A 27,172-nucleotide genomic window follows, 5' to 3' on the forward strand; every position below is an offset into this window, starting at 1 on the left:
GGAAAACATGAATATTTTAGTCTAGAAGACTTAAAACACATTAGTCTAAGGTATAATCCATTGCCTGAACATCCCCAGCATTAAAGAGCTACAGGCATACTTGGATAGGAAGCAATAATCAGATTTCCGTAACATTTTTCAATGAAGATAAGCGGCACCCACCCCATGTGCTGCTTATCTCTATGATAAATTTTAATCAGATCCTCTTATAGGAAACTCTTAGCTGAGTGCCTGCCGGGTCCCGTATACATAACATTGTGGGGGGAGCCCATTAAAATTGTCATAAGATTACACAATGCTATAAAATTACACTTTGTGAGTTTTAGTGATACAACTTTACAAAATATCGTCTATTCCCCTGCTGTGCAGCTGAATGTAATCTATTGCTCCCTGTTATCAGCCTTTTGCTGGAGAGAGGTTGACTGTAGGGTTTTTCAATGGGGTGACTAATGGGAAGTCCTGAAAAATCCTTGCTCCCATGAGCACATGAATCTGCTAAGTCCAGAATCTTCGGTCCCATTCCTCTTAATGTCACATGATGTTTGCATATATTGTATTATGACTTTTGGAAGGTTTTCGATAAGGATCCCGTATGATCTCCAGGTCCACGTAAGAGACTTCTGTATCCTGTAAGATTTAGCACAAAAGGATCTCCTAAAGTTTGTATGTAATTCCCAATATCTCCAGCAGAGGGCGAAATTGTAGTTATTGATACTCACGGTCTCTATTTTACAATTGCTTAGTTCCGAACTAAGATTTTCTGTGAGAGGAAAGTTGTCAGATCTTGCTACACCTGGAATGCAAAAAAAAAAAAAAAGTTAATTTAAGAAGGCGAAATCACAAGAAAAGCCTTTTCCATTCATATTCATTGCTGCTTTTAAATCCCTGCTGGTTGCTCTTGGAAACTGTCAGCAGTATAGCTCCACCCTGCTGTCAGACATGTGACCAAACAGCTCAGCTCTGTCATCTAAGCTCCCACAATGCACTGCTGTCTAGTAAGAGGAAACCAGCAGCAAACTTTAGCCGTGACCGGAGAAGAAGACCTCACTTAACTCAAGATCAACACAAGTAAAGCAAATTATTTACAAAGTAAGTGAACCTCTTATGATTTATCTGCTGTAAAACTAATAAACTCCGTCTGTCTTACCTTTGTGATGTTGATGTGGAGTCGATTTTCTTCTAAAAAACAAAAATAAGGTTACATCTGAACATTTTTATTTTTTTTATCTATTAAAGGGAAACCCTGGCCTCTAATGTAGTTCCCCATAGTAAGTATTTCTTAGGAAGTACTTCAGACTCCCTTATGAATAATTATGGACCTGCTGTTTGATAAGCGGTTTCCTGAATGCCCATTGATGAGTGAGTACTACCATTGTGCCAGGATACGTGACCGCTATAGTGTCCGGCACTAAATTGCTGCTTTTGCTTGCTGTCATAGCGGCTTCCAGAAGTCACCACTAGAGGGAGCTCACTGCATGCAGATTTATGCAGCTCCCATCCAGTTCAATACTATCTGTATAAATCCATATGTAGTTAGCTCCCTCTAGTGGTGGCTGCATGCAGCTGGAATTATAATATTTATCAAGCCAGAAATATAGATATATATTATGAAATTGATCAGCGCAAAATTTTGGACCTAAAGTCAAGATGGTAGACATTAACTTCAACAAATATGTAGTAAATTTAGTGGAGTTCCCCGTGAACAGTGCGGCTTATTTTATTTTTGCTATGCGGTTCTAAAATTTCTCTGCAGCGGGGCAAGAAGGCTTCTTAATACAATTAAGGTGGTCGTGTATTTGTTAAAGAAATAATCCTAGAGATATTCGCTCTGTACAGCTCTCAGATGAAAGCAAGAATTTTTCCATGAACTGACCGCAAGCAGAGATCTTTATTTGCATTATAACGTAACGCAAACTGCTCTGTGAACACCACAGCGCACAAATTATACAGCCCAGAGATTAAAATGCTAAATTCAGCTCTGCTACATCTGTATTTCAATAATATTGATATCACTTACCTGCATCGCTCCATGATACAGATGCCTGACGTCAAGCATACCGCTATAACGAGCATTATAAGGAGAAGCGCTGCAGTCATTATTGTCAGCAGGATTCTGGTTGACATTGTGGAAGCTGGAACAGAAGCCGCTTCTGACATGTGAAAGAAAAAAAATAGATGACTGTAATACAGGCTCTGAGACATAGGGGGCAGCACAGTGACTGGTTCTGTAGGAAATTAGATTGTAAGCTCTACTGGGCATAACCTGGCACATTATTGCCCTGCAGGAGGTGGGTCGGGCTCATCCCGCCACACTATTTGTATCACGTTATCACCCTGCAGTGGGAGGGGGGACGACTGGCTCATATCTGTATCACAGAGTAACACCCTGCCCCCTGAGGGACTGGCACAAACTTCTCTACTTCACATCGCCCTACAGACCGGCACATGCCGCTCATATCTCTATTACATTATCGCCCAGCATACCTCCAATACTATGAGTGTCCTATAGGGGGAGGTAAAAACCTCTGATACCTGTGGCACATCATTGCCATCTGACCCGGTCACAATATTGCCCTGCAAGGTTATCTGGGTTGTTAATATTTTTTTATACTCACAACGTCCTAAAATACAAAACAACCTATTCTTTAACCTGGTGATTTAGCGTTGACGCTCTGGCGATTCTTATGGTGTTTGCGTTACATGCAGGCAGCATGTGACCACTGCAGCCAATCATCGGGGGCATCGGTCATGTGTTGTATTTCTGTGCGAAGCAATGGGCACCATGATGCCAGGAATAAGATACATCACTGCTGATCCCTCTGATTGGTTGCAGCGGTCACATGATGCCCACATGTAAACAAACACCGGAACCATCACCGGAGCGTCAGCGCTAAATCGCCGGGGAGAAAGAATAGGTGGAAACTGCTTGTTTGTTTTTTTAATATATTTTTTATATTTACAGTCATTAGTAAAAATGGTAAAGAGTAACTATACTTTTAAAAAGTTTTGACTTATTATAGTGACATGTCAGAGGTTGTGATTGGGGGGGGCGAGACCAAGAAGACCCCTGCCGATCTCTGAAACGAAGAGGCAGAAGCACTCGGGTGAGCGCTGGGCCGCTTTGTTTCTGATTAGCGATCGGTGCGGGTCTCAGTCCTCGGACCCCCACTGATCAATACTTTTGACATGTCTCGATGACATGTCAAAAGTTTTTTTTTTAAGTTTTGTTACCCTTTAACAAGCCGGATCACTCCTTTAGGCCCCATGCACACGACCGTAAAACCGTGGACTTTAATACGGTCCGCGGTTTTACGGGCCCATTCAGTTCTATTGGCCGCGGACACCTTTCTGTATCGCTACGGTTGGGTTTCCGTGCCGGAAATTATGGGCCATGTCCGTTTTTTCGTGTTTTATGGGCCGTGTATGGGAGCACAACCCGAAGATGCGGGCGGCCGTCAGATGGCCATGATTACGGTCATGTGCATGGGGCCTTAAGATTTAGTCACTCTGCATTCTGCAGTGATAACTTGTATGTGAACAGTCGGCTTTTATCAGCGCCCCCGTCATTGTGCCACTTACTCGACCCATTTTCCCCCTTTTTACCTGTGCCTTTCTTCTTTACTGCTGTCGGGGCAGGTGTGGGGGGTCCCAGGTAATACTCGGCCCTGAGAACTGGAAACTCCCGCACTTTACATGTCCATAGACCGGTATTGTTCTTCTTGTTATCCAGCGGGTACAATATTTTCTGGCCCGTTATCTGAGTGAATCGGATCGCTTTCGTATTCCTGCTGAGGGTGAAGGTGTAATTGCGGCGAGAAGGGACGGTCCTGTCCAGACAGAGGTGACACTGCAGGGTCTTATGTCCGCTCAATAGAGATAGGGATAGAGAATCGGGAACTGAGCAACCTGAGGAGGAGAAGAGGGAATGAGGAGGAAGAAGCAGGGAGGTCCTGTGGTGCGCAGTGGTCTAATATTGAAAGAAATGTGTTTACTGATCGTAGAAAAATCACATGTATTAAAGGGTTTACTTTTACCCCTGTAACAGCGCCACTCCTGTCTATGGGCTGTGTCTGGTATTGCAGCTCATCGTTAAATGATTGAAGAAAGTAGGAGACCTGTGCAGGTTCACACAACCCTCGAGCCATTTTCTTAGTGCTAGTCTGAACTGGACTTGCCCTAGAGGTTCTGGCACTTTCTAATAAACGTTTGTATTTTAATTTCTCACCATTTTCAAGATCTCTGCTTGTTGTCAGAGCATGAAAACATTGTTGTGGCTAAAAACCTGGCACATCCAAGTCCTGGTCTTAGCTGAGGGTTTGCTAAGATTGTCCAAAAAATTCTCTGAGCTAAAAGGGGTTGTCCAGTCCCTAAAAATTGATGGCCTATCCTCAGGGTGAATATCTGATCGGTCGGGGTCCAACTACCAGGACCCCCGCCGATCAGCGGTTTTAAAGGGGCCGCAGCACTGATCTGCTCATACTTTGAATCGGTGACACGCTTGTAGCGGCGGTTCACAGTATTACAATCTTCTCCCATTCACTTCAAGGATAGGAATGAAGGGGAGGCAGTGCTTGCATGATCGATCAGATATTGATGGCCTATCCTGAGGATAGGCCATTAATTTTTAGGGACTGGACAACCCCTTTAACAGCTTGGACTCCAGACTGATACATTTTTACTGCACTGATACATTGTCACAGACTATCAGGACAGGAGAGGATCCGTGCAGCTGATGCATTTAGCTCAGAGAGGATTCAATTGCAGCAAAGTCTTTGAGAACTTTAGATCTGTACAATTGTGAAGCCTTTGAATCTTAACAGGAATGTTCCGATTTACGGACAGCAAGCAGAGATCTGGAAAATAGTGGCAATATTAGAAGTTGTAGAACTTTTTCAATATGCAGTAATTTATTTATTTATTTATTTATTTATTTTTTTTTTTACAGAAAAACCCTTTGCGGTATATATCTACTGGTCATCAATAGGAGTACCGTAGACTCTGCAGAAGGGCGCAGCTATAATATATCTGGTAATTATAAGAGATGGGTAATTATAATATACGGTCATATACACAGTAGTTATAATGCATCATTTCTGTCTCCGGAATCATTTATTTAAATACCCAATGTAAAGGAAATACAGGAAAACACCACATCGGTGTATGAATATTGTGCCAGCCTCACCTTCCACGCCCCAGGTCACCAAAAGACCGAGTCCCAAAATGGCCCGAAAATCCATCATGTCCTTTATCGTTGTGGATGTCGATTGTTCATAAATGTTCTATTCTCTTACTTTGTATTAGTAGGACCAGTATGCCAGTCACTGTGTATATTTATTATTAACTGTCAGACCTGCTACTGATTGATTCAGTACCACCCGTTTCCTTATTACTGTCTTGATGCCACTTCTGTGCCACCCAGTTTATACTACATGTCTTAACATTACTGGCTTTCCTGCCTGTGTGCCAGTCCCTGAGTTTACACTACTGCACCTGTATGCAAGTCTCTTTTTCTATACCATCTGTCTGAGTATCCCTGAGTCTATACCATCTGAGTGCCAGTCTCTTTATACCACCTGTTTAATCATTACTGTGTATTTGCCACTGGTGTGCTAGTCCCTGTTTCTATTCTACTTATCTGACAATCACTATGTCTATACTACCTGTATGCCAGTCACGCTCTACTTTTTGGACATCACTTAGTCTATGCCAGCTGTGCGTCACTCTTTTTCTATACCACCTATGTGCCAGTCCCTGTGTCTATACTACCTGTATGTGATCCATCACGGTCTATACAAGTTGTTTTTACACTATATGTCCATATCACATGTGCCAGTCATCGTCTCTATACCCCCTGTCTGCCCATTATTGTGTGTATACCACCTGTGTGCCAGTCTCTATACCCTCTGTCTGATCATTATTGTGTGTATACCACCTGTGTGCCAGTCGCAGAGTTTTGGTCCATGTCTGCATATGAGGGGCTTCCGTGTCAGTCTATCCATGTCTTTCACATTCATTTCCCATCATCCAGCATCAGGAGGAGATAGGAAGTGAACTTGTAGCTTTATCTGTGACATGCAGCCCTGACAAGTTATGTCCCCATCTCCGGGGGATGCCAGCCGGGCTATACATGGGCTGGGCATAAACCAAGATAAAGAAAAAAACAGCAGAAACATCCTCGATGACTCATCATTACTTTTTTATAATCTGTGTGAGTATTATCTGCTAATATATAAAGAACAATTCACTGCTACATATGGCCATTCAGTTTACATCCTCATTTGTGTTCATAGGGGGCAGTATTCTTGTATATAGAGGCAGTATTATAGCAGTTATATTCTTGTATATAGGGGGCTGTATTATAGTAGTTATATTCTTGTATATAGGGGGCAGTATTATAGCAGTTATATTCTTGTATATAGGGGGCAGTATTATAGTAGTTATATTCTTGTATATAGAGGCAGTATTATAGCAGTTATATTCTTGTATATAGGAGCAGTATTATAGTAGTTATATTCTTGTATATAGGGGGCAGTATTATAGTAGTTATATTCTTGTATATAGAGGCAGTATTATAGCAGTTATATTCTTGTATATAGGGGGCTGTATTATAGTAGTTATATTGTTGTATATAGGGGCAGTATTATAGTAGTTATATTCTTGTATATAGGGGGCAGTATTATAGTAGTTATATTCTTGTATATAGGGGGCAGTATTATAGTAGTTGTATTCTTGTATATAGGAGCAGTATTATAGTAGTTATATTCTTGTATATAGGGGGCAGTATTATAGTAGTTATATTCTTGTATATAGAGGCAGTATTATAGCAGTTATATTCGTGTATATAGGGGGCTGTATTATAGCAGTTATATTCTTGTATATAGGGGGCAGTATTATAGTAGTTATATTCTTGTATATAGAGGCAGTATTATAGCAGTTATATTCTTGTATATAGGGGGCTGTATTATAGTAGTTATATTCTTGTATATAGGGGGCAGTATTATAGCAGTTATATTCTTGTATATAGGGGGCAGTATTATAGTAGTTATATTCTTGTGTATAGGGGGCAGTATTATAGTAGTTATATTCTTGTATATAGGGAGAAGTATTATAGCAGTTATATTCTTGTATATAGGGGCAGTATTATAGCAGTTATATTCTTGTATATAGGGGGCAGTATTATAGTAGTTATATTCTTGTATATAGGGGGCAGTATTATAGCAGTTATATTCTTGTATATAGGGGCAGTATTATAGCAGTCATATTCTTGTATATAGGGGGCAGTATTATAGTAGTTATATTGTTGTATATAGGAGCAGTATTATAGCAGTTATATTCTTGTATATAGGGGGCAGTATTATAGTAGTTATATTCTTGTATATAGGAGCAGTATTATAGCAGTTATATTCTTGTATATAGGAGCAGTATTATAGCAGTTATATTCTTGTATATAGGGGGCAGTATTATAGTAGTTATATTCTTGTATATAGGGGGCAGTATTATAGTAGTTATATTCTTGTATATAGGGGGCTGTATTATAGTAGTTATATTCTTGTATATAGGAGCAGTATTATAGTAGTTATATTCTTGTATATAGGAGCAGTATTATAGTAGTTATATTCTTGTATATAGGGGGCAGTATTATAGTAGTTATATTCTTGTATATAGGGGGCAGTATTATAGCAGTTATATTCTTGTATATAGGGGCAGTATTATAGTAGTTATATTCTTGTATATAGGGGGCAGTATTATAGCAGTTATATTCTTGTATATAGGGGCAGTATTATAGTAGTTATATTCTTGTATATAGGGGCAGTATTATAGTAGTTATATTCTTGTACATAGGAGCAGTATTATAGTAGTTATATTCTTATATATAGGGGGCAGTATTATAGTAGTTATATTCTTGTATATAGGGGGCAGTATTATAGTAGTTATATTCTTGTATATAGAGGCAGTATTATAGCAGTTATATTCTTGTATATAGGGGGCAGTATTATAGTAGTTATATTCTTGTGTATAGGGGGCAGTATTATAGTAGTTATATTCTTGTATATAGGGGCAGTATTATAGTAGTTATATTCTTGTATATAGGAGCAGTATTATAGTAGTTATATTCTTGTATATAGGGGGCAGTATTATAGTAGTTATATTCTTGTATATAGGGGGCAGTATTATAGTAGTTATATTCTTGTATATAGGGGCAGTATTATAGTAGTTATATTCTGGTATATAGGGGGCAGCATTATAGTAGTTATATTCTTGTATATAGGGGGCAGTATTATAGTAGTTATATTCTTGTATATAGGGGCAGTATTATAGTAGTTATATTCTTGTATATAGGGGCAGTATTATAGTAGTTATATTCTTGTATATAGGGGCAGTATTATAGTAGTTATATTCTTGTATATAGGGAGCAGTATTATAGTAGTTATATTCTTGTATATAGGGGGCAGTATTATAGTAGTTATATTCTTGTATATAGGAGGCAGTATTATAGTAGTTATATTCTTGTACATAGGGGGCAGTATTATAGTAGTTATATTCTTGTATATAGGGGTAGTATTATAGTAGTTATATTCTTGTATATAGGGGTAGTATTATAGTAGTTATATTCTTGTATATAGGGGGCAGTATTATAGTAGTTATATTCCTGTATATAGGGGCAGTATTATAGTAGTTATATTCTTGTATATAGGAGGCAGTATTATAGTAGTTATATTCTTGTATATAGGGGTAGTATTATAGTAGTTATATTCTTGTATATAGGGGGCAGTATTATAGTAGTTATATTCCTGTATATAGGGGCAGTATTATAGTAGTTATATTCTTGTATATAGGGGGCAGTATTATAGTAGTTATATTCTTGTATATAGGGGGCAGCATTATAGTAGTTATATTCTTGTATATAGGGAGCAGTATTATAGTAGTTATATTGTTGTATATAGGGGCAGTATTATAGTAGTTATATTCTTGTATATAGGGGGCAGTATTAGGGCATGACCACACGTGGCGGATTTCCTCCGCAACTGTCCGCATCAATGCCGCACAGAATCTGCGTTGCAGATTCTGCTGCGGATCTGCACAAAATGTGCAGAAAATTGATGCGGACTAGCTGCTGCGGACTGCGGGAAAAGTGCTTCCCTTCTCCCTATCAGTGCAGGATAGAGAGAAGGGACAGCACTTTCCCTAGGGAAAGTAAAAGAATTTCATACTTACCGGCCGTTGTCTTGGTGACGCGTCCCTCTTTCGGCATCCAGCCCGACCTCCCTGGATGACGCACCAGTCCATGTGACCGCTGCAGCCTGTGCTTGGCCTGTGATTGGCTGCAGCCGTCACTTAGACTGAAACGTCATCCTGGGAGGCCGGACTGGAGACAGACGCAGGGAGTTCTCGGTATGTATGAACTTATATGTTTTTTACAGATACATGTATATTGAGATCGGTAGTCACTGTCCCGGGTGCAGAAACAGTTACTGCCGATCGCTTAACTCTTTCAGCACCCTGGACAGTGACTATTTACAGACGTCTCCTAGCAACGCTCCCGTCATTACGGGAGCCCCATTGACTTCCTCAGTCTGGCTGTAGACCTAGAAATACATAGGTCCAGCCAGAATGAAGAAATGTCATGGTAGTAAAAACAATACGCTCCGCAGCACACATAAGATCTGCGGACTTCATTGCGGAATTTTGACTCTCCATTGAAGTCAATGGAGAAATTCCGCCATGAGTCCGCCACTGCTCCGCAACAGACAGAGCATGCTGCGGACACCAAATTCCGCTCCGCAGCCTATGCTCCGCAGCGGAATTTTACGCCTCGTCTAAACGAACACTGCTAAATTAAAGTGTAAGTCAATGGACAAACGGCACCGCTGCGGATTAACGCTGCGGAGTGTCCGCAGCGGAATTCAAGTGAAATTCCGCCACGTGTGAACCCGCCCTTATAGTAGTTATATTGTTGTATATAGGGGCAGTATTATAGTAGTTATATTCTTGTATATAGGGGGCAGTATTATAGTAGTTATATTCTTGTATATAGGGGGCAGCATTATAGTAGTTATATTCTTGTATATAGGGAGCAGTATTATAGTAGTTATATTGTTGTATATAGGGGCAGTATTATAGTAGTTATATTGTATATAGGGACAGTATTATAGTAGTTATATTGTATATAGGGACAGTATTATAGTAGTTATATTGTATATAGGGGTAGTATTAGGGTATGTGCACACGATAACTGTAATTACGTCTGAAATTACAGAGCTGTTTTACTGAGGCAGATGTGAACGAAGCCTTAGCAAGTTTATTAAGGAACCGTTCCTGATAAATTGTGCTGCTGGTTTCGTAGTTACTCAATTATAAGATTAATCATTAATAAATAGAAACAAGTCTTTTCCGGATCTACTTCCTTTATCGGCAGAAGTATGAATCACTTTGTACTTACTATTTGCCTAAAAAGAGAAGTTTATATCACATAACCCTTTTGTCTGGAGGTATTTTTAACCTTATGTTGGTTGTCCGCTTAAGACAATCTGAAGGGTTCCCAATAATTAGCTTACGGCAGGATATCCCCCTGGTTCAGTTTCCCTGTAGCACCAGCACAGGGCAAAAGAAGAATTACACAGTTACCTTTGAAACCATGAATGTGCTGGGTCCTCCAGAGTGAGAGACACTCTTGGCAGCTGTTCTTTGATCTGGATAATAGATGAGGATCTTTCTCTATTAAATCAGAAGTCGCTAATATGGTATTTTAAACCAGAGAAACCCTTTATAGACCTGTCTATTTTTGGGCATTTTTGAGATATGGGCACATGGCTATAACTTTAGATCAGTACAGTAATTTTTGCAAATTTGATTTTGTTTACAAAAAAATTTTTATTCTTTTTTTTCACACATAGTAATCAGCTTAATAAAAAAAACTAAAACAAAATCTATCCAACATTTATTTTCTTATATAACGTAAGCTAACGTAGTTATGTAAACGATAATCAGGCTTTGGATATGGTTGGTGGGGGAGTGTGTTTTTTTTTATTATTACTATTAAAAATATGAATAATGATTAGGATTTCACTTGGACAACCCAAAGATTTCACCATTGAACACTTTCTGTCAGGTTCCCTCACAGATTTTCAGTTTTTCAAGATTTGGCCACTTATTTCCAGTGAAAGATAATTTTATTACTACAGCATACTTAGACCTTTTACACAATTGTAACTTCCAAGTTTGTGGTAATAATCGGTGGTATTATTCGGTCACTGTATGGTGATATTATTCAGTCACTGCATGGGGGTATTATTCAGTCACTGTATGGTGATATTATTCAGTCACTGTATTGTGATATTATGCAGTCACTGTATGGTGGTATTATTCGGTCACTGTATGGTGATATTATTCGGTCAGTGTATGGTGATATTATTCGGTCACTGTATGGTGGTATTATTCGGTCAGTGTATGGTGGTATTATTCGGTCAGTGTATGGCGGTATTATTCGGTCAGTGTATGGCGGTATTATTCGGTCAGTGTATGGCGGTATTATTCGGTCAGTGTATGGCGGTATTATTCGGTCACTGTATGGCGGTATTATTCGGTCACTGTATGGCGGTATTATTCGGTCACTGTATGGCGATATTATTCGGTCACTGTATGGTGATATTATTCGGTCACTGTATGGTGATATTATTCGGTCAATGTACGGTGGTATTATTCGGTCACTGTATGGCGGTATCACTCAGTCTCTGTATGGTGGTATTATTCAGTCACTGGTGGTATCGCTCAGTATCTGTATGGTGGTATTATTTAGTCACTGTAAAATAAAAAAACTAACACACCTATTTTTGAAATGCTGTAAAATCAAAACCCCAAAAATACTAGAGGAATTGCAGTTTTTTCCGATTCCACACTACAAAATAATTTGTAAAAGTTTTCCAGTACAAAAAAAAAATACAACTCGTCCTGCAAAAAATAATCCATTATATGGCTCTGTCAACTGAAATAGAAAAAAAGTTATGGCTCTTGGAAGCCTGGGGAGAAAAACAAAAATTTAAAAACTAAAAATGGCCTTGCCCTTCAGGGGTTAATTCCTAGCATAGCTTTTAATTCCCTTTGTGTATAGACACACAACTTAGTGACCCGCTACCATATCACCAAACATATTATAATTGTACTGCTGCAAAGTAGATCTAGTAATGTGATGAGTGTGGGATTAATTATACAGAGTAGAGCTTTGTTTTTTTTACCATTAGTCTTTTCAGTTATAGTGGCCAGGATATTAGGGTATTAGTTAGCAATTGGCACATTGAAATTAAATTAGGAAGGGAGTACAGTCAGTAGTCGGACTTGGGCTTGGGGGCTCGGGGCTGCCTATCCTGTTGGGAGACATGTAATGGGCCTTGGGCAGTAATAGTCCTGGGAGCCATTTTGGGGGAGGTACTCATTCCCTTATTGCTGAAGCCCCGAGACTCGTAGACGCAACAACATGGTCACCCGTCTCGAGTATGGGAGGTTGAGCTTTATCGGACATTATGTAAGGGGCTGGGATTTGGCACTAAGGAGATGGGCGTATATGCCGGTGAGTAGAGTAGACTTGTCGTCCCCTGACCTGTTTTCCTTGAGGATACGGCTTGAGTGACCATCATCCACAGCCACCCGATACACAGACAAAGGTGTGTGAGCAGTGTCTGTGATTTTCCTTCCAGATTCAAAGTGGCCGCCAGTGGATACCTGTATGAACTTGGTGTGGACCCGCTATCTGTGAAACAATACCCCCAGGCCATTTCCCTGTTACCTGTGTAATCAAGGCCTACACTTTCACTTCCTCTCCTCCGCAAAATTGTTCTCCCGGGAACTGACTCTCCTCCAGTTGTGCCCTCTCCTACAGGTTACAATGGAGCAATTTTCCATAGTACCCGAAATCCCCTCTCTGAGCTTTTCTGGAGAAGAAATTAACTTAAAGAATATTATGTTTTTTCTGCCACCACTAGGGGGAGCTCACTTCATAGTTTTTTTTTGTTTTATTTTAGTTCAACAGGAGGTATATAAATCCCTATGCAGTGAGATCCCAATTTTGGCATTTGCAGGCAGCCAGAACTTTACAATTAAACTCTAAGGCTGGGTTCTCACAGTGCAGATTTTGCCTGCGTTTTTCAAGCCTAAACTAGGAACGGAACCTAAACAGAAGAAATACATAAATGAAGGCACTATAGGTCTGCTCTCCTGGGTCCAATTCTGGTTTTGGCTTAAAAAAATGCAGCCAAAATCTGCAGAAAATCTGTACTGTGGGAACCCAGCCGAAGGCTGTGTAAGGGTATGTTCACAAGGCCTATTTACGGACGTAATTCGGGCATTTTTGCCCCGAATTACGTCCGAAAATAGCGCCTCAATAGCGCTGACAAACATCACCCATTGAAAGCAATGGGCAGACGTTTGTCTGTTCACACGAGGCGTAATCTACGCGCCGCTGTCAAATGACGGCGCGTAAATAGACGCCCGCTTCAAAGAAGTGACCTGTCACTTCTTTGGGCGTAATTGGAGCCGTTATTCATTGACTTCAATGAATAGCAGCGCCAATTACGTCCGTAATTGACGCGGCGTTCAAGCGCCTGCACATGCCGTTACGGCTGAAATTACGGGGATGTTTTCAGGCTGAAACATCCCCGTAATTTCAGCCGTAACGGACGCCCTCGTGTGAACATACCCTAAAGGGTAGCAGAGGATTTGGAACAAAGCTCTGAACCCTGTAAAGAATTTTTCGACCTATTTACAAATTTAATTTTTTTTAAGTTACTCTTTTTCTGCCTAAGACAACCTCAATTAACCCCTTTTCCCTCCCAAAACACCAGAAATCTTAAATACTAACCCCTAAAAATCCCTAGATTTTCCGGAATGTTAACCCATAAGCATCTTGGACCGCAATAGATAATGGATATCACTATTAACCCCTGCATCCCCCTAGACCAGCAGTGATTCTGAGTATTACCCGCTAAACCAATCTAACACCACCTACTACTGCAATACTATCACTAAACCCTAAACTACCCTCTGCAAAAAAAAAAAGTGTGATGTAATTTATGTAAGAAAGTGAGTACAATTGGGCGCTTCCACCGTGGGCACCAACGCACTTATTGCACCTACCAGCCAACCAATTTTTTCCTAAGATTAACCCTTTATGGGCATCTCATAGACATCTCTACCCTATAGTCCTCTTCTCTATGCTCTTATTTATATCTGCAAAAGTTCCTTTAAATTGAAAGGAATTTTGTAGCGATAAAAAGGAATGAGGTTAAGTGTGAGGGATAATAAATCCTTTCACTGACATTGCAAAAGATTAATAGGCAAACATAGGGTTATAGATAAGCTGAAAATTTCATATTTATATATTAATAAATACCCTCACTTCCTTAGCACTTGCAAGCACAGAAAATGTCACCGCTCCAAACTGCGTGAAACCGTAAAAGCAATAAAGGGGCACGAATATAAAAAAACTATTTTTTACTTAAAGAGGAACTGTCACTAGTTCAGTAAAGCCCTATCTCCTCGCTAATCTAATAGGCGCTGTCACGCTGATAATACTAGTGAAAATTGTGCCCCAAAAAGTTTATTATCTTAAAAGTTATGACATTTTTTCTAAATATGCAAATGAGGCTATACTAGACAAGTGGGAGGTAACCGCAGTGATTCTCCTGAGGCGGAGCTTCCTCACAGCCTCTGACACTGTCCTATCAGCATGAAGCTGCTTCACACAGTGTGAGAGACTGTGGCTGGAGGGAAGGGGGATCACTTCAAATAGCCATATCTCTGGCTGTGGACCACCTAGAACAGTGGTTCTGGTGACATATGAAAGATGAGATTCAATCAGCCGGAGATATTGCCAGTTAAAAACAGTCGGGAATGGAAGCTGTATACTATATGATCACACTGTGTTGCTGGGCAGAGAAGGGGAAGAAGCTGTAAGCTGATTGGACAGGGTCATACAGAAAACATTACACCGCCCAGAGAGAAAAGAAAGAGTCTCCTCCTATTTGGCTATTAGAGCCAAATTAGCATATTTAGAAAAATGCTCATAACTTTGCAAATAATAAACGTTTTTGAAAACAAATCACACTAGTTATTCGCAGCAAAGCAAGTATTAGATAAGTTAGGAGATGGGGAATTAATCAAGTCCTATCTGGAACACAACCTTGTCAACTGACATCTATTGGTCTGAAACCCCCAGCGATCAGTGGTTATATTATCATAGGGAAAGCTGCAGGCAGCCATATATTTCTTCTGTAGCGCCCACTGCATGCGAAATCTGATATTACATGTCACCCATACAAATGAATGGATGACCATGTAATAAATGGTCATTCCAAGTCCACCACTCATAGAAGAGAGTCCTGAGCATCATTGAAACGGATGAAATTTGTGGTAAAATACGTTTGTAACATCTGCAATGGAAATTTTCCACCACAAAGTTAGCAGAATGGAGCTTTGTATGTGATTGGAGAAGAAGACATGACGTATCTCTAGAGCATTCCAAGTGACGTATTGAATAAATTACTGAACATTATATGTAGATTTAAAGTGACACTGTCTCGTTCTAGTAGCATCTCCTGCAACCGGACCACCCCGTCGACACTACATCCTCTGCCGTCAACAGAAAACTTTGTCAGGAGCTGCGACTATTGGATACTGATAATGTCACTAACTTTTAAAAGTGACCAATCAGATCCAAAACCCATTCTAAGGCTGAGTTCACACGAGCATGTTCGGTCCGTAATGGACGGAACGTATTTCGGCCGCAAGTCCCGGACTGAACACCCTGCAGGGAGCCGGGCTCCTAGCATCATAGTTATGTACGATGCTAGGAGTCCCTGCCTCGCTGCAGGACAACTGTCCCGTACTGTAATCATGTTTTCAGTACGGGACAGTAGTTCCACGGAGAGGCAGGGACTCCTAGCGTCGTACATAACTATGATGCTAGGAGCCCGGCTCCCTGCAGTGTGTTCGGTCCGGGACTTGCGGCCGAAATACATTCCGTCCATTACGGACGTAATATGCTCGTGTGAATCCAGCCTTAGGGCTTATTCAGACGAACGGGATATACGTCCGTGCAACGCGCGTGATTTTCACGCGCGTTGCACAGACCTATATTAGTCTATGGGGCAATGCAGACAGTTGCATGATTTTTACGCAGCGTGAGTCCGCTGCGAAAAAGTCACGACATGTCCTTTGGGCGTATTTCGCGCATCGCACACCCATTGAAGTCAATGGGTGCGTGAAAAGCACGCATGCCACACGGAAGCACTTCCGTGGGACCTGCGTTTTTCACGCAACAGCTGTCAAACTATGAATGAAAACAGAAAAGCACCACGTGCTTTTCCGTTTACAAACATCCAAACAGAGTGTCATAATGGTGGCGGCTGCGAGAAAATCACACAGCCGCGCATCATACGGGGCTGCCACACGGAGCTGTTAAGTGCCTTTTGCGCACACAAAACGCACACGCTCGTGTGAATCCGGCCTTAGAAAGACACCATCAGACAGTTGTTTAAAAGATCAGGTAACAGCAGTTTGTCTATGGTTTCCACACAACAACAGGATTGAATAATGCAGGATATAGTCAACATTGTTGAAAAGTGGAGCTTCATGATATGGCCTCATGCACACAGCTATGCGGTACAGATCTATAATATGGCACCCGTAGAAATCTATGACCCCATATTGTACCTCTGTGTGCCTCTAATTTCTTGCAAAGTCAGATGGAGTTTTTTTTTTTTTATTAATACACAATCTGTGAAAACAAATGGTTGTATGTTCCATCAGATGCCGTATTACCTGGGCATCATATGGCATTTCACAGAGTGCCCACCATTTCCGGACTATGCACATGAGACCGAAGGTTGCGTGAAATCTCCAACAATGATCCTCCAACTTGAACGTCATGAATCCATATAGAATATAATTTTTTTTCCTGCCCAAGTTTCCTGGATAAAAAATATGTTAGCAAACAGAACTTATCAGTAAGGCATAAAAGCATTTTTTTATGATAAGACATTTCGGTGGCAAGTTCCTTGTTATAAAGATGTGGAAAGACCCAGAGTAGGTTTCATTTACATCAATCGTGCTGTTCAGACGTTCAAGAAGCGATCTTGGTGGACCATGGCTGGAATAATGAGTTGTAGACTGAAAGCCTCCCTGGTGCTGGTCCTCTGTGCACTTGGTAAGGAAAGACTGGAGCAAGGTTTTGGACAATGACATGGTTAGAAGTTAAATGTTGACTGAACCAAGTTGGCAATAGAGTTTCTCCGACTAAGGCCAAGTGCATTGGCTTTTGGTAGCATCATGATTTGTGTACTTGGTCCTACTCCATAATTTATGGGATTATAGATCATCACAAAGTTGCTCATAATGAGTTAAGACCAAGCAATGAGATCGGTCGGTTGGTTGTTTGGTCGTGTGTGTGTGTGTGTGTGTGTGTGTTCTTGTATTTCGTTCTTTAAGAGGTAGTCTGACCAAAGACATCATGTGTGATAGATAAGAGTCTCCCTCTAAAGAACAAGGGTCCCATGACCCTAATGTTGTAGTCAAACGTTGGAGGGTTGAGAAGAGTATTTTGCATGGCTCTCTCCATTCCAGTTTGAGACAGACAAAAATATACTGTGAGTATTCCGGAAATGCCCAAGGTTGGGATACCCCTTTAAGATATGTTTGGAAAGGCGGAAAAATCAGATTTGGTTAGAAGTTAAATGTGGACTGAACCTAGTTAGAGGTTCAGTGTCAGCGGGTCCAGGTTCCACCTGTTATGGATCACATCTAAGTCATGAACTGTCAGAGACACGCAGGACCCGCTATAACTGAATCGCAAGATACAGCTGCTCTGTATACAGGATACAAAGCAGCTGTATCTCAAAAAGTAAAAATAATTTTTGATAAAAACTCATTAAAAAGTTGAACCAAAACACAGATATACATTTTTATTTAAAAAACAAAAAACAATTTCAAAGAGGACATAGCCTTTAATCTAAGTCTGGTTGCACATAAAATATTTTTGTGTTTTGCCATTAGTGAACGATTCTTGATTTGTGCTAGTAACACCTCGTAGTACCCTGAAATGAAAATTGAAAAAAAAAAAAACATTTTTGAAAAACATTATTCTGAAGTAGCATTTGTAGCACTGTGCAGAGTCAATTTGTGAGAGCTTTGCAAGTGCAGGGATGGAGCTGAAGTCATGGGTATATTGCCAACACACCTGTAGATATTCAATAGACGACTTCAGCCAACATACATAATCTCCCTATGACCTTGTTATTTTGTACTTGGATTATTTGTGCCGCCGTTTTCCTGTTTGATCAGTCCTTACTGATATCCACACTGATTATACTAACAGTTATATCAGTATTTACTGGGGACAGCCCAATCAAGTTGTCACAGGTCCGGCCCATTACTAATCTCACTGAATGTTAATCTACTATTGTTGTAAATTCTCTCCTTCAATAAAATATGTAGAATTAAAGTAAAGTTACAGTCAAAACATTTCTCTAATTGTGAATCAGATTTCATCAAAATATATGCCCAAAGAAAGCGGAAATGAGTAATAATTGGTTATTAATTTTTTGTCATCAAAACCCTAGAGCATTTCTTCATTTAATGTAGTTTTCACCTTTTATGTCATGTTTAGGTCCAGAGTTCTCTGCCTGTCTTTTTCTCAGTTTGTATTTACGGAGGTTGGAGCTCCATTTTTCTGATACAGCCACCACTAGGGGGAGCATATGAGACCCCCACCGAACGCTAAAACAAAGTGGCCGAAGCACTTGGGTGAGCACGGGGCCGCTTAGTTTCTGATCGGCTTTTCCTTATAGAGGTGTATGGGCTCAATAGAAAATCTATGAGTCGGTGCACTGCTTGCTCAACTTTCCCAGGAAAGCCGATGGGAAACAAAGCAGCACAGCGATCTCCCGAGTGCTCCTCCCGTTTCCTTATAGTGATCGATGGGGGTCTCAGTGCTCGAACCCCCACCGATCAAAATATCTGACATGTGAAACGTTTCTTTAAATGTTTAGTTACCGTTTAAGAAATTAATCAGCTCGACATAAAAAGTAAAATGGTCTTTAAGGGTGGAGATATATTTAAGTAAAGAGTATAGACCAGAAGTTCAGTTCAAGGATCTAAAATAGCAATTGACGCTTTGTCAGTAAAAGTAGGAGTGTTGACAATTGCTTACAATTTTTAATATGATGCTAAATTTTTGCTAATATAAATGAATCACTTTCCTGATTCTGTTTCAAGCCCTTGCGGGACAGAAGGTCCATCTTTTGTTAATGTTGAGGTCTCAGGTCACTGAGGGCCATGTACAGGTCCACACCTGGCCCATAGTACAATGGTCTAACCTGGGAGGAGACTTTTCTCTATAGGACCACTGTCACCCCAGGGCCATCAACCATGGTATAACCTAAAGACGACATTCTTCCTTTATTAATCCATAAATCTCATAGTTGTTCCATTTTTTTTTCCAACAGTTCAATCTATGTCCAGTAGGCTGATCAGAAATGACCTGTTAGATCTGAACTCTCCAAATGAAGTCGGAAAGAGCGAGCTGTCTGTCAACAATGACGGCGTTTTTATTAATGTTAACGTTCAAGTCTCCATACCTCCGGCTGAGAACGGGAGCGCCCAAATTGTGTCCTCGGCGCTGACCATGTCTGAAGATCACCCCTGCCTCTTTATCATTATAGCTGATGAGATTGAGCAATGTAATAAATCTTCTAATGCCAACGGCTCCTGCAAATCCCTGAACAAGGAGCCAGAACTGATTGTAGCCTTGACTGGTGTAGTAAACTATGCAAAGTCTTTCACCTACAAAGCCAATGTCACCGGTCAGGCACTATGCCTGACCATTTATATGGAGGACACCCTAACAATTGTGCCCACATATTTTGCCTGGCCAGGAAACACAACAGTTTATCTCAATTTCATGTTTGAAAGCTTTCAAGACATACATAAGAATGCCAATTCTTCAGATGTTTTTGTTAATGTACAAACTATGTATACTCCTACAGAACCCACAAATGTCGTCCCAACCACTATGCATAATGGACAATCTGGTCTATGTAAGTAAAAAGAATGTTTAGTCCTATAAATCTCTCTCTTTCTCTTTCTTTCTTTCTCTCTTTCTTTCTTTCTTTCTTTCTTTCTCTCTTTCTTTCTTTCTTTCTTTCTTTCTTTCTTTCTTTCTTTCTTTCTCTCTTTCTTTCTTTCTTTCTTTCTTTCTCTCTTTCTTTCTTTCTTTCTTTCTTTCTTTCTCTCTTTCTTTCTCTCTTTCTTTCTCTCTTTCTTTCTCTCTTTCTTTCTCTCTTTCTTTCTCTCTTTCTTTCTCTCTTTCTTTCTCTCTTTCTTTCTTTCTCTCTTTCTTTCTCTCTTTCTTTCTCTCTTTCTTTCTCCCTCTCTCTCTATTTATCATTGAAATAGTTAAATAATAGAAATGACAAAGACTCTCAAAATGCTGAATTAATGCAATATGTGCAGAGACCAGAAAGGTGACAGGTCCTTTTTTAAATGGCTGATAACCTAGAACAAACTTTATTTATGAAGCAAGAGTATAACAGGGGTTAAATGTAGAAGATTGATAACATATGTAATTGGAAATTGAGGATTATAATAGGGGAAGTTATAAAGATGTTAGTGGTTACAATGAAATTTCCCCATTCTCGGATCCCGTAATAGATGTACAGGGTGGGCCATTTATATGGATACACCTAAATAAAATGGGAATGGTTGGTGATATTAACTTCCTGTTTATGGCACATTGGTATATGGGAGGGGGGAAACTTTTCAAGCTGGGTGTTGACCATGGCTGCCATTTTGAAGTCGGCCATTTTGTATCCAACTTTAGTTTTTTCAATGGAAAGAGGGTCATGTGACACATCAAACTTATCGAGAATTTCACAAGAAAAACAATGGTGTGCTTGGTTTTAACGTTACTTTATTCTTTCATTAGTTATTTACAAGTTTCTGACCACTTATAAAATGTGTTCAAAGTGCTGCTCATTGTGTTGGATTGTCAATGCAACCCTCTTCTCCCACTCTTCACACACTGATAGCAACACCGCAGAAGAAATGCCTCCCGATCTGATCCCCTTAGACTTTTATCTTTGGGGTCATCTGAAGGCAATTGTCTATGCTGTGAAGATACGAGATGTGCAGCAACTGAAACTACGGATACTGGAAGCCTGTGCTAGCGTTTCTTCTGCGGTGTTGCTATCAGTGTGTGAAGAGTGGGAGAAGAGGGTTGCATTGATAATCCAACACAATGGGCAGCACTTTGAACACATTTTATAAGTGGTCAGAAACTTGTAAATAACTCATGAAAGAATAAAGTAACGTTAAAACCAAGCACACCATTGTTTTTCTTGTGAAATTCTCGATAAGTTTGATGTGTCACATGACCCTCTTTCCATTGAAAAAACTAAAGTTGGATACAAAATGGCCGACTTCAAAATGGCCGCCATGGTCAACACCCAGCTTGAAAAGTTTCCCCCCTCCCATATAATAATGTGCCACAAACAGGAAGTTAATATCACCAACCATTCCCGGTTTATTTAGGTGTATCTATATAAATGGCCCACCCTGTATATAAAATCTCACAGAGAAGTGAATCAAATCCTTCTCTTTTCTGTAACAAAGAGGAAGGATTGAGGTCCAAAAAAATAATTGATCATCCCAATATTTTCTTACATATTACATAGTTACATAGTTTGTACGGTTGAAAAAAGACACATGTCCATCAAGTTCAACCAAGGGATGGGAAAGGGGAAGTAAAAAATTTCTACACATAGCAGTTAATATTTTTTTGTTCTAGGAAATTATCTTTGCCTTTTTTGCAGCATCTCCTGTCCCTGCTGCGACGGCTCCTGCGGTGACTGTTCCATAGATTCACAGTTCTCACAGTAAAGAAGGCTTGTCGCCTCTGCAGGTTGAACCTTTTTTTCTCCAGACGGAGGGAGTGCCCCCTTGTTTTTTGAGGGGGTTTTACATTGAACAGGATTTCACCATATTTTTTGTATGCGCCATTCATATATTTATATAAGTTAATCATGTCCCCCCTTAGTCGTCTTTTCTCAAGGCTAAATAGGTTTAGTTCTTTTAATCTTTCCTCATAACTTAGATTCTCCATGCCCCTTATTAGCTTCGTTGCTCTTCTTTGTATTTTTTCCAACTCCAGGGCATCCTTTCTATGAACTGGAGCCCAGAACTGGACTGCATATTCTAGATGAGGCCTCACTAATGCTTTGTAAAGTGGTATTATTACATCCCTGTCCCGCGAGTCCATGCCTCTTTTGATACACGACAATATCCTGCTGGCCTTTGAAGCAGCTGATTGACACTGCATGCTGTTATTGAGTTTATGATTTACAAGTACACCCAGATCCTTCTCAACAATTGACTCCCCCAGTGTAGCTCCCCCTAGGACATATGATGCATGCAGGTTGTTGGTACCCAGATGCATAACCTTACATTTATCTACATTAAACTTCATTTGCCAAGTGGACGCCCAAACACTTAGTTTGTTTAAATCTGCCTGCAATTCACAAACATCTTCCATAGTCTGAACTATATTGCATTGCTTGGTGTCATCTGCAAAAATAGAAATAGTGCTATTAATCCCATCCTCTATATCATTAATAAATAAGTTGAATAATAGTGGTCCCAGCACTGAACCCTGGGGTACACCACTTATAACTGTCTTCAGTCATACTGTCCTTAACCTGTTGTCTCTATATGACTAGGTAGCGTCGTGTTATGTTACCATGTGCCATCTGGTGACAGGAAATTATTCTGCCCTATTTCTTTAGACTGGACTGAAAGGAGACAGTGCAATTCATTTTAAACCATTTTGACAACTGGATCAGTTGTATCCAAAACACGACCAAGCAAACCAAATATTACCACGCCACCAGACGACCCATACATAAAGCTGAGTGAAAGAACAACACAGTAATATAGCATTGTGCATAAGGCCTAACTAAAATGATATGAGCAGTTAGGGCAGACTAATTTTATTATATTATTATCTCTCCTCAGGTCCTGGTCCTCTGAGTACAACAATGCTGTTGATTCACCTTGCAGTTTTTCTCTTCAACTGATTCAGTAATGGCGGTTACCTCTGTAAGTTATCAATATAAACGCTATGGGGGACCCACAAAGCCTATTTTCATATTCAGATTTACCAGACGTATGTGTTTGGTATAGAGTCCATTAATAGAACCACAATGCTCTTAAATAATGACACCTCACAGTATCGAATTAAACTATTATAAAGTGACCACATAATACAATACAATGCCGAAATGAGATATAGAGTATCTAAATAATACCGCCACATAGTATCATATACCAGTGTTATACAGTGACCACATAATAGTACAATAATGCCAACCAACAGTATCAAATACCAGTACAGTGAAACCCCTTTTAGACAACCACCCAAAATGACATTGAGTGGTTCTCTCAAAGAAGATGCGAAGAATGGTGGAAAATAAAGGTACAGTAAGCTCTGCTGGGTGAAGCCAGGAGTCCCTGGAATAGTCTAAATGATTATTTTATTAAAAAATACTACACATTGCGGCACCGGACTGGTGCCTTCATCAGGTATAAACAATAATAGGCTTTATTCAGACGAACGTGTAAATCGTCCATTTTTTTATTTTATTTCACACATGTTCGTCTGAATTAAAGAGGCTCTGTCACCAGATTTTGCAACCCCTATCTGCTATTGTAGCAGATCTGCAGTGTAATGTAGATTACAGTAACGTTTTTATTTTTAAAAAACGAGCATTTTTGGCCAAGTTATGACCATTTTTGTATTTATGCAAATGAGGCTTGCAAAAGTCCAAGTGGGCGTGTTTAAAAGTAAAAGTCCAAGTGGGCGTGTATTATGTGCGTACATCGGGGCGTGTTTACTACTTTTACTAGCTGGGCGTTGTGTATAGAAGTATCATCCACTTCTCTTCAGAACGCCCAGCTTCTGGCAGTGCAGACACAGCCGTGTTCTCGAGAGATCATTCTGTGACGTCACTCACAGGTCCTGCATCGTGTCAGACACATCGGCACCAGAGGCTACAGTTGATTCTGCAGCAGCATCAGCGTTTGCAGGTAAGTAGCTACATCGACTTACCTGCAAACGCCGATGCTGCTGCAGAATCAACTGTAGCCTCTGGTGCCGATGTGTCCTCGCTCGTCTGACACGATGCAGGACCTGGGGAAGTGACGTCACAGCGTGATCTGAAGAGAAGTGGATGATACTTCTCGTCAGAACACCCAGCTAGTAAAAGTAGTAAAAACGCCCCGATGTACGCACATAATACACGCCCAGTTGGACTTTTACTGTAAACACGCCCACTTGGACTTTTGCAAGCCTCATTTGCATAAATACAAAAATGGTCATAACTTGGCCAAAAATGCTCGTTTTTTTAAAAATAAAAACGTTACTGTAATCTACATTGCAGCGCCGATCTGCTGCAATAGCAGATAGGGGCTGCAAAATCTGGTGACAGAGCCTCTTTAAGCCTAAAAGATGCACAAAAAGTAGATGTACAATACAAAAGAAAGAACTGTGAGATGTACTAATATGATCTCAAAGTTTGACAGGGCCAGTAATGCACAATAACAAAATAACAAGAAAAATAAAACACACACCATAAAAAATAAGACATTCTACATAACATACACATAGTTAAAGCATATAAATATATATCAAACGCGTTATTCATACAGCTGTAGCCAAGTTTATCTTGACTGATTGCTGCAGCGTGATACCACACAACAAAAGCCATTGAAAAGTAATTGAAAAAGTCAAGTTAACACATTAAATACACAGTGGCAAGAAAGTTTAAGAGTCAAGATAAAGACGGCTACATCTGTATGTACAATATTTTTTAGTAATTGGCAATTGAGAAAGTACGGCGTTTGCAGGGAGATAATGTATGAGCAGTATAGGAAAGAGTTAGGACCTGTTCACATCTGCGTCAAATGGCTACTGTCACAGATTTTGTTGCTTTTGCCGCGCTATTATGTCCGGCAAAATGACAGAAACCATGACGGAGCCAACTGAACCCATTATTAAAGTCAATGGGTTCCGTAGTGTGCCGTTAGTTTCCGTCCTGCAACAGATCCCGAACTTCCGGTGTTCTCATTGTTTTGCTCCTATGCTGGAGCAGAACAACGGAAGCTGGAACGCAAATGTGCTCAAAGCCTAACAGTTCATTTATTTAAGCAGTGGGAGATTTACTAGGCCAAATGCGCCAAAATCCTGGCTCAATTTGAGCTATAAAACATGCCTTGCGTCTGATTTATTATGGCTTTTGGACACATTTTTGCGCCTCTCTAGGCAGTTTTGAAAAGTGTCTAAAAAAGGGAGAGTTGTTTAGTGGCTTAAAGGCTATGTACACCTTTGAAAACGTAAAAAAAAAAATTCTAATTTTTCTTAAAAATTGTTTTTACTGTTTAAGATACATCTGCTTTGTATTCTGTATACAAAGCAGCTGTATCTAGCGCTGAATCTGGTATCCGTCAGGTCAGCAGGACTGACGGGTTCAGGCTCAGCGGGTTCTGCGTGTCTCTGATATGCAGTAGCCACCTGTTATCCATCACATCATTGGGTTTGTTCACACGCAGTGTTTTCAGGCGTTTTTCTGGGCGTAAACGCCTCAAAAACCCCCTGAAAAAAATAAAGCTGAACACCTCCAAACATCTGCCCATTGATTTCAATGGGAAAAACTGTGTTCCGTTCAGATGGGGCGTTTTTTTTAAAAACGTCCCGTAAAAAGAAGTGCATCGAAAAACGTTTGATGCTTTAAAAACAGCTAGAAATCAGAGGCTGTTTTTCCTTGAAGACCGCTCCGTATTTTACAGCCGTTTTTACATTTGGGTTCGAACATAGCCTTAGTTATGGACTGTCAGAGACACGCAGAAGCTACTGTCACTGAACCAGTCAGTCCCACAGACCTGACCGATACAGGGTTCAGCGCTAGATACAGCTGCTCTATATACAGGATACAAAGCAGCTATATCTGAAAAAGTAAAAATACTACATATGATCTGGGCATAGATACCTTCGCAGTTCAGTTCTTATTTTATATAGTTTTACACTATGGAGTGCTGTGTCTTTTTTCTCGTTTTTTAGTTTGGGCTCTCAAAGAAGATAGCCAGAATGCATAGTATATGATGGTAAGGTGGTATTTATGAAAGGTGGTATTAATGAGAGGTTTCACTGTATTATACAGTGACCACAAAATAGTGCGGTTCCGAAGCCCAATTAGTAGCCCTATACGGCGCCTAAATAATACTAAGGTTAATATGTGATGAGCCACTAGGGACCTTAGACCATGCATGGTGGGGACTGGGTTATCGAGGCTACTAAATACAGTATGCCACAGAAATGTTGACCCTTTGCCCATGATAAAACCCACCCCCTCCATAGAGATCGCGTGCATGTTTGGAAAAGTCATCCATTCATATTTGAATGGTTTATACATCTGTGTTTTATTTTTATTTTTTCCTCCATACAGGTTAATAATACTCGGCACTGCGATTACAGCCACAATGGTGATCACTGTCCACCGCACGCATATACAGTTTATCTAAAGACCATCCATCTGGGTCCACTGGCTGGGAACCACCCATGATGGATTACAGATCAGTCATTGAAAGCCCATTTCTTAGAAGCCCAAAAGTATGTTACCTGTGGTGGTGCAAGTAGTAAACCATATACAATCCATCATGTAAAATTACATAAGAGCCATGTTGAAAGTTCTGTCTGTATAGAGAATATAGATGTCAATAAAGTTCATATTAAACTCAATAAATGTAAAAACATCGATGCTGACCTGTTGTCTGACTTAGGTTTTTCTTCTTTTTTTTTCCATTGAAGACCATCGGACCTAGTCCACCATCTGTCTCTTTATCTTTCACTTAGGCGGACTTGAAGGGATTTTCCACAGTCATTGGGTTTGCCCTTACAAGGCTTATACAATGTAAAAATAAAACTTTGGATTTGATTCTATCAACTCTACCTTTTACCTTTTGGAAATGTCTGATTCACCACAGCAATCCCATCTTTCTCTGTTAGGGTATGTGCACACACACTAATTACGTCCGTAATCTACGGACGTATTTCGGCCGCAAGTACCGGACCGAACAC

General features: G+C 40.2%; 2 protein-coding genes across 4 annotated transcripts; one reads left to right on the forward strand and one right to left on the reverse strand.

Annotated features, from left to right (window-relative positions):
• LOC142658872 (uncharacterized) lies at positions 1-5,527 on the reverse strand. Its single transcript, XM_075834484.1, has 6 exons — positions 5,183-5,527; positions 3,604-3,906; positions 2,018-2,150; positions 1,148-1,179; positions 720-793; positions 1-627 (listed from the first exon to the last, which is right to left on the reverse strand). Exons 1-6 carry the CDS (start codon positions 5,238-5,240, stop codon positions 532-534), a joined length of 696 nt encoding a protein of 231 aa, XP_075690599.1. The 5' UTR covers positions 5,241-5,527; the 3' UTR covers positions 1-531.
• On the forward strand, positions 1,011-26,851 carry LOC142658873 (uncharacterized). 3 transcript variants are annotated; one of them, XR_012850209.1, is made up of 6 exons: positions 1,011-1,089; positions 4,946-5,028; positions 19,494-20,084; positions 23,056-23,139; positions 26,156-26,199; positions 26,541-26,851. XR_012850209.1 is itself a non-coding variant. In XM_075834485.1 (5 exons), exons 3-4 carry the CDS (start codon positions 19,502-19,504, stop codon positions 23,115-23,117), a joined length of 645 nt encoding a protein of 214 aa, XP_075690600.1. In that variant the 5' UTR covers positions 1,011-1,089; positions 4,946-5,028; positions 19,494-19,501; the 3' UTR covers positions 23,118-23,139; positions 26,541-26,851. The 3 variants fall into 3 exon arrangements, 1 of the variants encoding a protein (XP_075690600.1); XR_012850210.1 differs by lacking the exon at positions 26,156-26,199 and having other exon boundaries at positions 20,034-20,084; XM_075834485.1 differs by lacking the exon at positions 26,156-26,199.
• Positions 26,852-27,172: the final 321 nt, after the last annotated feature.

The sequence above is a fragment of the Rhinoderma darwinii genome, chromosome 8 (assembly GCF_050947455.1).
Source record: "Rhinoderma darwinii isolate aRhiDar2 chromosome 8, aRhiDar2.hap1, whole genome shotgun sequence".
NCBI lineage: Eukaryota > Metazoa > Chordata > Amphibia > Anura > Rhinodermatidae > Rhinoderma > Rhinoderma darwinii.

What these genes read in the sequence shown, in the direction of transcription:
- LOC142658872 (XM_075834484.1), bottom strand. Translation starts at nt 5,240, where the DNA reads ATGATGGATTTTCGGGCCATTTTGGGACTCGGTCTTTTGGTGACCTGG. An exon ending in AGTAAAGAAGAAAGGCACAG is followed by an intron (nt 2,151 to 3,603) that starts GTAAAAAGGGGG and finishes TTCACATGTCAG; the next exon opens with AAGCGGCTTCTGTTCCAGCT. An exon ending in GCAATTGTAAAATAGAGACC is followed by an intron (nt 628 to 719) that starts GTGAGTATCAAT and finishes TAAATCTTACAG; the next exon opens with GATACAGAAGTCTCTTACGT.
- LOC142658873 (XM_075834485.1), top strand. Translation starts at nt 19,502, where the DNA reads ATGTCCAGTAGGCTGATCAGAAATGACCTGTTAGATCTGAACTCTCCA. An exon ending in TAATGGACAATCTGGTCTAT is followed by an intron (nt 20,085 to 23,055) that starts GTAAGTAAAAAG and finishes ATCTCTCCTCAG; the next exon opens with GTCCTGGTCCTCTGAGTACA.